Source organism: Solanum verrucosum, unplaced genomic scaffold (assembly GCF_900185275.1).
Source record: "Solanum verrucosum unplaced genomic scaffold, falcon-dt-bn FXZP01000182.1, whole genome shotgun sequence".
Lineage (NCBI taxonomy): Eukaryota > Viridiplantae > Streptophyta > Magnoliopsida > Solanales > Solanaceae > Solanum > Solanum verrucosum.
The window spans coordinates 2423041-2435687 of record NW_026020378.1 but is presented as its reverse complement, the minus strand read 5'-3'; the positions used below and the strand labels follow the sequence as shown (position 1 = coordinate 2435687).

The following is a 12647-nucleotide window of genomic DNA, read 5'->3' as shown; positions in this document are numbered from 1 at the left end:
AATTTGTCATATAACCCATTCCCCTATACCCATTAACTTCTCCTCCATTGTTCTTCATTTCCCTTCCCTCTGATTGTTCTTCCACCATCTCTTTCGTTCGCCTCTGATTTTTCTTCTCAGAAAATGTTGTGATTCATAATGTATTTTGCATGATTTTTTGTTCATATGTATTTGTTCTAGTGCAGCAGCCACACCGATTATGTACCCGTTCAGTCCAGCATTTTCCAGAAGTGCACCATTGTCAGTTCCAGAATCATATGAAAGTTACGATAACCATTTCAGTAAAGAGGCTCATCCATCACCTTCACAATTGCGTTTACTCCAAACGAATGCTCCTGAATGGGGTAGAGCTTTGCTCGGATGCATATGAGCGATAGGCTCGGGAGTTGTTCAGCCAATAAATGCCTACTGCGTTAGGGCAGTTATATATGTTTACTTTCGGCCTGATAATCCTTCCATCCAATCCCACACGAGGATCTATTCTTTCATATTCATAGGTCTTGTTGTTTTCAACTTCTTCTATGTTATCCAACACTACAATTTTGTTGTCATGGGAGAAAGGCTAACCAGAAGGAGAAGGATGGAAGAACATTATAAATCACTACATTTTCTGAGAAGAAAACTTAGAAGTGAACGAAAGACATGGTGGAAGAACAATTAGAGAGAAGGGAAATGAAGAACAACGGAGGAGAAGTTAATGGGTTAAAGGGAATGAGATATATGAAAAATTTGAGAGAATAGGTAAATGGGGAATGGGTTAATCGGGTTATCCTCTAAAGGGGTCGAGGTATTGGGTTAAAAATAGGGAATGGATTTTTTTTTTAAAAAAAATAGGTAATTTGGGTCAATTTGGGAATTTCCGTCAAATGAGGGGTATTTATGGTGAAATTAGTAATGGTAGGGGTAAATCTAACTTCATTTTAACGGCAAGGACAAAGTCAAACAATAAAACAAAGTTGGAGAATATTTTTGACCCTTTTCCCTAATTTTTATGGCATATAGTGCTTAAAGTGACATGATCGATAACATATCAAATCATCACTATGGGTTCCAAATTTACATATCAAAGAAAAATATGGAGCGAGACTTTATTTTTAAGTGACTCAAATTTTAAAGGTGGTCGTTAAACGAACTTAATTAATGCATAATATTCTACGATAGTAAACTCATATAACTAAGATTATCTGAATTTTCACTTTATTAGTGCTCCTACTCACTGACATTTGTTGTTGTTGCGCAATAACTATAAAGTGAATTCTTTGTTGTATTTAATGCTCTAGACACGTGTTATTACTAGGACAAATTATATTGAGCATAATGACTACCATTTAGCGCGATCTATCGAATTGCTCTTTTTGTGTGGCTAGAGGTGTCAATATGGGTTGACCTACTTTATTTGTGTTAATTCATACAGACTATGAAATTTGATGAGTCAAGTTGGACTGATCTATTTTTTTATGGGCCACTAAAGGGTCAGTCCAACTCACAAGTACGTGGGCTGCAGAAAGTGTTGGGTCAGTCTATTTTTTTGGGAAATTTTACGCGTATAAGCAAACATATACTAGTTAATTACTTAACATAGTTATAGTTTGCCTTAATTACAATTCACGACCTACTTTTAGTTATAATTACGCGACTTAGCTTTTTTGTTTTGTATAATTCACACGTTTGTATAATTCGGAATTTGTATAAATTTTGTATAATTCAGAATTTGTATAATATATTTTGTATAATTGTTTACACTTCTGATGTTTGTAATTGTATAAATTCGTTATTTCGAGTTTATACAAAAATAACTGAATTATACAAATGTACCCGCGAATTATACAAACTTGCGAATTATACAAATCCACGAATTATACAAATGAGGCAGCTTAAACTATAACTACAACTTGTAAATATGCAAACTATAGCTATCGAGCATAATTAAGTTTATTATTGTGGCTATTTGGGAAAGTTCCTCTTTAAAAGAATATAATTTTATAATTTTTTAAATCAGACTACAATTTAAAGATATTATCATAAATATCGATAAGACAATATTATATGGTGTTAGTATTACTACTTGTTAATCAAATGCACAAATAAAATTATCTTTATAATATTTATTAAATTTGGCTTAAAGTAAAAATATAAATAGCTAAATAGAAATATTAACTTAATTTTATAAACATAATTTGTATTTAAAAATTTAAATAATTTTGAGTTTGAATTTTGTTATTTTTAATACTCGATTTTATTTTTATTTTTTAATTATTTTTTATTTGGCCACAAATTGACCCTACCCATATTGCTCAAGCCTTACAAATCAGCAGATTTATTCAAATCGGACTGCAAAGCCATTTTCTTACATAGATTTCAAAAATCTTAGCTCAACCTTATTAAATTACATATTAAATCAGGCCGGTCCAATGGGGTTAACCCATACGACTTTACTTGTGGTTCTATTTAGTAGACATATTAATTAATGTATGGTGAAAAGATAATAGCACCTCATTGGGATTAAAAAAAAATATGAATAATTTAGTAAAAAAAATAAAAAAAATTTAATGAATTGCAAAAGGAAAACTCTCCCGTCTATTTTTAGTTGTTCATGTTTGACTTGATATATCCCTTAAGTAATGCAATTGATAAATGGGTTGATAATTTAAATATTCAATTTAAGCGCATAAATAACTCCTATATAACAATAGTTTAACTTTTCACCTACATAGCAATAGAATTTTACAAAACAAACCAAACCAAAAAAAAAATTGGTAAATTAGAATACAACAATACAAGTTTCTATTTTAAATAAGATTTCATTCCTTAATTTCTTCTCGTTCTGTTATTTACCTTCCACAAATTTCTTAATAATTAATTAATGTTTTTCTCTTATAACCTCAAAACAAGTATTGTAATCAAAATGAAACTCTCCATCCCTTTGATAATCGTATCAATGACGGAAAGCAACAATGTATCAATTTTAATTTAGCATGATGGAAGATGGAGTGTAAGAAGTATGCATCCGTTTTTAATTAGTTTTTTCGAGTTTAATTGTTAGAATATATAGTTCGATTTTGATTGTTTTAAGGTTTTTTGTTAATTTTATTGCTTGATTTTTTGTTTAAATCGATGTGTTAATATAGGGGTTATTTAGGTGCTTAAATTGTACATTTAAGTTTTTTAACCCTCTACATTCCTATTTATTTGTCAAATATTTCTTAATTTAATTTCTCTTTTTACTTGTTATTTTTGACAAATCAAGAAAAGACATCATTTTTTTTTTCTTATTATACCCTCAATTTATTAACATTGAGTTAATGTCTTATAAAAATACAGTGAGTCAATACGCTTGAGACTCTATAAATTATATGGGTAAAATAGTAAATTTACTATACCAATTATTATTTTCTTAATAGATGTGTCAAGTAAAAAATTGACAAGTAAATAGAGAGTATTAATTAGTGCATTTATTAAGTAGAATTCATTGACATAGGAAAAAAGACATGAAATCCCAAAATTAAATAACTTATGAACTTGTTAGGGCATTTTCCATGTTCTTACCCATTCCTTGCAGCCCAACATCATACTTGTTGACCAAATCCTCCAATCTCATCCCTACAACTGGATCAACGGTGATAAACCACTCAATCACACATCCATCTTGACCATCAACTCCATTTGGAACAATCTTGACCGTTGAAAAGTATGACTTAAACCCAATGTTACAATCCACCATCTCATAACTTAATATCCTCTCAATTGGATTAATAGCAACCAACCTCTCCTTGGACCAACCGCTCACCGGGGCTTCTCCAGTGACAACACCACCACTCTCCGGAGGGAGAGAGAATCCGGTACAATATCGTATGCAACCGACCTCGCCATTTTCGCCGTAGATGCCATAACATGTTGACAAGCTAGGAAACCATTTGTTTAGGCCAAAAAAATCTTTGAAAAGAGAAAATATTTGGTTTGCACTTGCCTTTTGTAATGTTGTTGAGATTTTTGCTTCCCACTTTGGTTGTGAATCCTTTTGTTGCTCCATTGTAGAAGATGAATTTAGATCCAATTTATTCATTTGTTGGAAGATTATTCTATATAAATAAAGTTTGTATGATATGGAATTTTCTGTATGTCACGTGTCTCCAAGGTCATATAAGGACAGCTAGTAATGTATTTATTTTTGGTTTGGTTTGTTTTCTCTTTCTGTAGTTGGAAAGCACATTAAATGTGTCTAATTCAATATTAAGTGAATTGTTGAGATTTAATAAAAAACAATAGTTAAGGATATATATTAAAGATTATATTTTATTATTATTTTCAAATTATTCTACTAGACAATAATGTAAAGTAATTAAGAACTTCACAATATTAAGGATAAATATGAAAAAAAGTTCCAACAATTTTTTTAAACTTTAGATAATTCATTTATTTTGAGTTGTAAAAAAAAATCTCAATAATTTATAGACCAAAGGCAAGTTTTGTTGGGCCTAGCTACAATGGTTGTGGGCTCCCTACACATGGCCTAGGGAAGGACCCACTAGAAATCTGAGTGTGTGGTGTGTAGTGGGTGTGTATTTTCTTACTATGAGAAAGAAATGAGAAAATATATGATGCAAGTTACCGATCGAGGACATGATTTTAGATAAGAGGGGTGTGAAGGATACATATTAGGATAAAAGCTTAGTAGGTAGTATAATATTCTCTTGCTTAGGGTGACTGTGTATGTTATTGTATTAGTTGTATTACTGTAGTTCTTGATTTTGAGATACATCAATGTTTTCAATAATCTATCCTAGTATATGTTGTTTATTGTGTACCTATAATCATATTATTTTATTGTTGTTGTTGCTCCCTTCTGGTAGACTATGCATTATTTTCTTCTTCTTTGTTTTCGAAAATTAATTCTAAATTTGCTACGTTTTAGCCAGAGGTCTTTTGAAAGCCACTCTACCTCACAAAGTAGTAATAAAATTTGTGTATATTGAATCTTCCCTAGATTTTATTTATAAAATTTTACTGAGTATATTTTTTTTTTTTTTTAAATTAAAGATCCATTGGGCCACTTTATTGAAAAAATAAATAAGTACACAAATAGGATCAGCCCATACGGCCAAACCCAAATTAAACAAAAAACAAAAGAGACAATCAAATAGGAAAGTTGAAAAGGATGGACATTTCTAAAGATAGTAAACCAAAGAGGCAACTGAAGCATCAGATAGCTTCAATGTTGGTGTTCATGGTCGGAGCTTCCTCTTCATCGATGATACCAGATCCACCGTTGAATATCTCACTACTGATTTAAGCTTTTCATCCAAGAGTTCTATCAGGTGACTTTGGCATCTCAAATTGGTTCTTCTTTCTTAGATCTATCATTCAATGGATTGAATCCCAACACTGAGATTGATACCACCATCAAATTTTAGATCCTTAAAAGATAAATTAACTTTTTGAGGTTTCTTGCAGAATAGGAATTACTTGTGTCATTTGCAAGCATCATGTACAACTACTCTAACCGTTTGCCAATGAATCGAGCCTTTCTCCTTCAGTATCCAAAGGTGACTTTGAAACCTTCTGCAACAATTTTAATTTCTTTAGCCTCTTCTATAATGGATTGAGCCCGACTAGGTTAATACCACCATCTAAGTTAAGACTATTGACATTCTGTGTTGTTGTATGATTTAAGTTACATGTGTATGAATACTCAATTGTTATAGTAGAAAAATACTACTCTAAATCTTTGAGTCCTTGTTTCATACCATTCGCAACACCTCAAAGCCCTCACCAGGTGCATAGTACTTTAACCAATCGAAAAAAATTTCAGACATCAAAAATTGAATTGATAGAATACTTCTATGTACTTCACTTTTGCATTCATACTACTTATTGACCCTGTGAACTCTAATTAATTTGAAAATACAATGGAACATGTCTTTTGAATTCTCATGTATGGTATTTTGTACTTGTCAAGGTTGATTATCTTTTATCTTGAACTTGGAACTTCCTGAAAAGATTTATATTCATAATTACCTGCAAAATGAAAAAACAAGTTAGCAAAAAAGTATGCCAAAGTATTTCACTCCCTTAAGGAGTGTTGTACTCTTACTGAAAGCACCTCCCTTAACTTATTAATGGAGTTGACCACCATTGTCACACTCCAAAGAATCTCCCAAACACCATTAAGAATCTGGACCATTGCCAAGGAATCAGATTCAAGAATGATGTTTTAAATAATTATTCTCCCAACAGTATTGCAATCCTTCCTTAATGGTCGTTGCCTCAGCTACCAAACTTGTAAACTCTGCTAATTTCACACCCTTAGCACAAACTAAATCACTTTCATAATTTCTAACACAGAATGCAGCAACACTAGGCCATGGATTACCTCTACAAGCGCCATCTATATTTGCATTTCCACCAACCACAAGGTGGGGGAAACCATTTAACCAATTTAAACTGGAAACTTGGTCTGTACCCATCAAGGAGAGCTACCATCTGAGGACAAAAGTTAGGAATTGTTGTATATTCAAACTTCACTTTAATGAGATTATGAATAGTATAATTGATGTCCCCAATAACTTTGGCTCTAGGATAAGATCCTCCATGCAACATTGTGTTCCTTCTTTTCCATAAAAACCATAGAATAATATTGGGAATGGCTTGAAAGACAAACTTTTGTCTAGCATTTCCCTGTGCATTCCACCACTTTGTCATAGTTTGTTTCACCTGAATCCTTGGAACAATGATACCAGTTGCATTTGAAAAATAATCCCAAACACTGATAGCCATTTCTCCTTTCAGAAACAAATGCTCAATGGTTTCTCTAACTGGTACAACACAACAAGAACAAAACTGAGAAGTGTTGGGATTCCAGCGAGCCATGACTGTAGCAACTGGAACCTTGTTGGTCCAAACTCTCCATCCAAAAAAGAGATCTTCAAAGGTAAGACTTTCACCCAAATATTCTTGAAGAAGTTAGAAACTTCATCTTTCTTTCTCACAATCTCCCAAGCACTCTTCACAATAAACATTCCAGAACTTGTCTTAGTCCACCAAGGTTTATCCCCCATATCAGAGTACCTAAAGTGATTCATATATTGTCTAACATGGCCAACTATGTGATCAGGAAAATGATTATGCATATAATCATAATCCCAACCTGTTTCTCTCATGAACACATCAATCTCAGTTAAATCATGATATGTCTGAATTTCTGTGTACTGTGTATACAATGGACCAAGCATTGTCCAATTGTCATACCAAATAGTAGAGGTTCCTCCCTTAGGTTCCCACCATAGGTGTTGTTCAATACATTACCTATTTTGTAACATTTGCTTCCACAATTGAGAGCCCCCTCTCCATTGAACAAGTGTTAGAATTTGTTTAATTTTTTGCAATATTTGTTCCAGAAATTAGACCATAAAGAGTTTTGAGTTCTAAATTTCCACCAAAGTTTTACAAACATAGCTTGTGAAACATTAAACATGGATCTAAAACCCAACCCACCTTCCTCTTTTGGTAGACAAATCTTCTCCCAAAAATCCCAATGTTTACTCCTACCAATGGCTTTGTTACTCCAGAAGAATTTGGCAAAAATCCTATAAAGCTCTTTTATAACACAATTAGGAGGAACTATAGTTGATAGCACATGAATGAGAATACTTTGTAAAAACACTAGTGATTAATACCTCTTTCCCTCCAAAAGATAGCATATTTCCTTTCCAAGTTTAGTCCCCTGGTTAATACTTCTACAGAAAGAATAAATAAAGAAGGGAAAAAAAAGGATCTCCTTGCTACAGTCCTCTAGTAGAGTGAAAGAATCCATGTGATTGACCATTGATCAAGACAGAGTACCAATTATTAGATAATAACCTCCAAATTATATCAACAAAGACCACAGAAAATCCCATTTTCCTTAACAATTTCATTAGGAAGAACTATGATACTCTGTCATAAGCCTTGGCCATGTCAAGCTTAATGACCACATTGACAAGTTTACCTCTCTTTCTAATATCAGTAACAATTTCTTAAGTCAACAAAATATTTTCAATAATGCTTCTGCCTTTAACAAAACCTGATTGATTATAAGAGATCAATTTGGGAAGAAGTGCTTCAACTCTGTCATGTACAATCCTGGAGAATATCTTATTAATAAACTAATTGGTCTCAAATCAGAAAAATAGTGCACCTGGTCCTTCTTAGGTAGGAGAACCAAGTTAGTGTAAAAAATGGACTTAGAGAGGGTATTAAAGAAATCTTGAACTATTCGAAGAATATCATTCCCAACAATATCCCAGCAACTTTGATAAAATCTTCTCGTCAATCCATCTGGTCCACTGGCACTGTCTCCATTTAAATTAAAAACAACTTTTCTAAATTCATCTAATTCTGGAAGTTTACAAAGATCTGAATTTTCTTCATATGTAATAAGTTCAGGAATGTGCCTCAGTAGTGAAAAGGAAGAAGCGTCTCTTTCTTGAGTAAATTGGTTGTGATAAAATTCCACAACTTCTACTGCTATTTCTGCTTCCTTCTCCAACCAATTGCCTAGACTATTTTGGATTTTATTCAACTGGAGTTTTTTCCTTCTACCCTTAAAATATTGTGAAAAAAATCTCGTATTTCTGTCTCCATTTTCAAACTAGTCATAACCTGCCTTTTGTTGCCAAAAAATCTCTTCAAAATGGAGGTATTTTTTAAGCTCATCTTGAGCTCTTTGCAAGACTTCTCTATTTTCAGGATTGGGGATCTCTTTAAAGGGTTTCTCCTTGATTCGAACAATGTCTTCTCTAATGATCAATTTCTTAAACATGTCACTATATGTATCTCTGCTCCATTTTGTCAAAGTTGATTTCACCCTTTTAATATTCTCCTTGAAATCTAAATAAGGATTCTGAGAGGGATTGGTAGACCAATTTTGTCTAAGCACATCTTCAAAAGACTCATTCTCAATCCAAAATTTGAGGTTTCTCATGTCTGGTAATGGTTTCTTCACAAGATTTGCAAGGGTGCATGATCAGATTTAGTTCTTGGTAAATGCTCTACCTCAGCATGATTAAATCAACTCATTCCACCAAGTGAAAAAACTTTCTTTAAACTGGACCTCTGTTAATTCACAAGCTAATATGTAACATTCAAACTCTTCATGACCAGCATTTACCATGGGTAAACCTCCTATTTTAACCACATTAAAATCACCCCCAACTATCCATGGGTTATTCATCCCTGCAGCCACTCGATAGATATCCTCCCAAAGATTTACTCTTTGATCAGCTCTGCATTTGGCATACATTAGCGTGACATAATAATTGAGAGCCTGGCTATGATGTTTTAGGAGAATTGTTAGTTGTTGCTCTGTATCTTTCACCACTGTACAATAAATATCATGGTTTGCAAAATACCATATTTTGCCATTACAATTAGCAATCGAAAAAGGCATCCTCAATTTTCTTCTATAACTGTTAATATGTCTAGAATTTTGAAAAGGTTCCAACAATCCAATAAATGAAAATTTATGATAATTGTGTAACATTTGCACTATTTGAAAATCTTGTTGAGACTTCACTGATCTAATATTCCATATAAAAGCCTTCATATTTACTAGATACTAATTTTGACCTCTTTGGCTGAATTCTAACAAGTTGACTATTTTCTCTGTTACCTTGCTTCTTTCATTTTCTGGCAGTCTTCATCAATCTAGGAGACAAATCTACTTCACTTGAGATATTATCCAGTACATCCTCAAACACCTCTGTCTCTTTTAAAGTCTTGGCTATTTGAACTGGGCCTATTGTTTCATAACACTTATCTTCTCCTATGTTATGAGAGATAATGTCATGTAACACTTTGTTAGGGGACTCCATTTGCACCAGAAGTTGTGATTCATCTGTATGCACTGCCATAGGGACCTCCACTATTGCCATGTTATCATCTACTACTTCTTTGTGCTGATGTGATATTTCTACTTCTGAGTTTGTAATGACTTCCTCAGAGTTGTTAGTATCTGAGCATTCTGTGAGAGCAATTTGCTGCCCTCCTTTATTAATTTTTTCACCTGTGGTTTTTGTGACACTTGCAGGTAATTCTACTTGTCTCTCATCCTTATCTCCATCCACATCTTTAATATCTCAATTATCATGCCCCTGAGATGTGTTTTGGTATATACGTTCTGCAAGAAGACCACCTACTAGAGCCTTGGGATCAACTTCTTGAGATTTGCCGAAGGTTTTTGTGACCCACTCCTTGATAGAAACACTGTGTTGCCAGCTTTCTTTATCACTTGTGATGACATGTTGCTTATTATTATTCATTTCCTACTTATCATTAACCATTGTGTTTGGATTGTTGTTGTCATTTATGTTGTTGTATGTTGGCTGTATGATTATCTTTTGGGATTCTTCACTTAGAATTTCAAAACTATTTTGTACCATGGGATGAGCTTGAGTTGTGATTACTTTTTTCTTGACAGTATTCTTGTCTTTCACCACATTCTATACCCCTGGATCACCAACCACTTTACCACTAGAAAAAAATTTTGCCTTTCCTTTTTGTAGTCTTCGAATCCAAGGAGAGTGATGCACTTGCTTCTTTTCCTCTGTAAACACCTTTTCTTCACCATTTTTATTACTGAGGAATCTGTAATTATCCCTGCCATGCCCTTGCATTTTACATTCCTCACAATATTATGGAACATAATCATATTTGATTTGTATCACTTCAGTACGTATTTCCCCGGTAACTTCATTTTCGATATCCATTAAAACAATCTTGGGAAACTCAGGTCAACCAACACTTTTACTCTTGTGCAACTTGGTCTAGTTTTGTTGATAGTTGCCAGATCAAGCTGTACATGTTTACCTACTAACGATGCTAAAGAAAAAAGACATTCTCTAACAACGTAGGTAGGTAAAAGGTTGGGGAATTAAATCCATGCTAAATCCTTTGTGGTTTCTTCACTAATCTTGAATCTTGCATCATAAATAAGAGTGCGCATGAGATATGAATATCCATCTTTGCACGTAATATAGAAGGCTCCTTTCGATATGAGATTAATGAAATCCTCATGTAGAGTTAATCGGATAAGAGTGCTTGCTACGGAAAAATCTGATTTGACATCCTCCTTTGATCTCACATTGTTGAGGAATAATTCTTCTTAATTCCTCTAGATTAGTCCATTCATACGTAAATTTCCCAATAACTGTGAATTGTAGGTTCTCAATCTGATTCATTCGATCCACTTCTTCTTCTGTCCATTTGATATGTGGAACACCTTCCACCATAGTGACTTCCTTACGACTAATTAATTCTGCAGTTTGACCAACAATATTAGAAATGATTTTAACAAAAGATTTTTCCATAGGCAAACTAGGGTTATTCACACTGGAAGAGGGACATAGTGGGGGAAAATCAGCACTAGAAAGATGTTGTTGGCCAGCCACCGTAGATGACTAACCGGCGGCGATATGAACCATCTAGGATTTTTTTGAAATGGAGCGAAGGGAGTAATAAGAGGGAATAAGCAGTAGGTGGGTGGACTAAAGTAACAAAAGACCACTACACTTTATTCTGTTCTTGTTTTCTTTTTCTTTTGTCTTATATTTAAATAAAGAAAATACAATAATGACTAAAGTCAAACCTAAAATGAAATGGCCAAAGTAAATAATATTGTATTATATCCGTAATAATAATAATAATTGTTTTTTTCTTTTATATTGTATTATATCTGTAATAGTTTCTCTTAACTTTTTTAACATGATTCACCTTTTACAAAAATAGTGCATAATATTCATTGGAACTGGGAACCATCTCTATTTTAATTTTTGTTCCTTTTCTTTTCTAGTTTTTGTAAATATTAATATAACAATCTATTATTTAACTTATTGTAAAATTGGGGCTCTTATTATTTTGACTTATAGGGTGTTTTGATAGAAAGAAAAATGTTTTCTAACTTACTCATACATGATTAGCTTAAATATTTTGAAAAATATTTTTCAAATCAATGTCGTGTGTCGAGGTTAGATCTCAAATCATGTGCCAAGTCTCGGGTCGAGGTTAGATCTCAAGTGATGTGTCAAGTCTCAGGTCGGGGTCAGGTATCGAGGTCGAGTCTAGAGTCTGGTATCAAGGTCGGGTCTCGGGGTAGGGTCTCGAGCTAAGATTGGCATCGAGTCTCAGGTCAGGTGTTGAGGTCAAGGTTGGGGTCGGGTCTCAGGTCAAATGTTGGGGTTAGATTCTGTTTTAAAAGTTGGATCTTGAGTCGGATGTTGGGGTTGAAAATCAGGATTGTGTCTTGGGTCGAGGTTTGGTTTCAGGTCGAGGTCGAGGTCAGGTCTCGAGTCAGGTTCATGTTCAGGTGTCAGGATCATATTTTAGTTCGAATATCGGGGTCTCTAGCGGGGTTAGGTCATGGGTTTGTTCTTGGGATCTTGTCCTAATTCGTGTCATGGTCACGATAGGGTTCCAGTTCAAATTTCAGGTCCCGAGTCATGAGTAGGGATCAGGTTTCGAATTGGGTGTCGAAGCGATTATCGGAGTTGATTTTCAGGTTATACACTATTTTTCTAAAGAGTGTTTTCTACTCTCTATAAAAAATTAAACATATTTTCTAAAAGATGTTTCTCATTCACCAATCATAAACTAGGAAATATTTTCCACTCACCAAC

The 12647-nt window shown here is 33.6% G+C and overlaps 1 protein-coding gene across 1 annotated transcript; it reads right to left on the bottom strand.

The window, feature by feature from the left end:
- Positions 1-3430: 3430 nt before the first annotated feature.
- Positions 3431-4152, bottom strand: LOC125838527 (lachrymatory-factor synthase). Its single transcript, XM_049517576.1, has one exon. The coding sequence runs from the start codon at positions 4061-4063 to the stop codon at positions 3512-3514; it is 552 nt and encodes a 183-aa protein (XP_049373533.1). The 5' UTR covers positions 4064-4152; the 3' UTR covers positions 3431-3511.
- Positions 4153-12647: the final 8495 nt, after the last annotated feature.

What these genes read in the sequence shown, in the direction of transcription:
- LOC125838527 (XM_049517576.1), bottom strand. Translation starts at nt 4,063, where the DNA reads ATGAATAAATTGGATCTAAATTCATCTTCTACAATGGAGCAACAAAAG.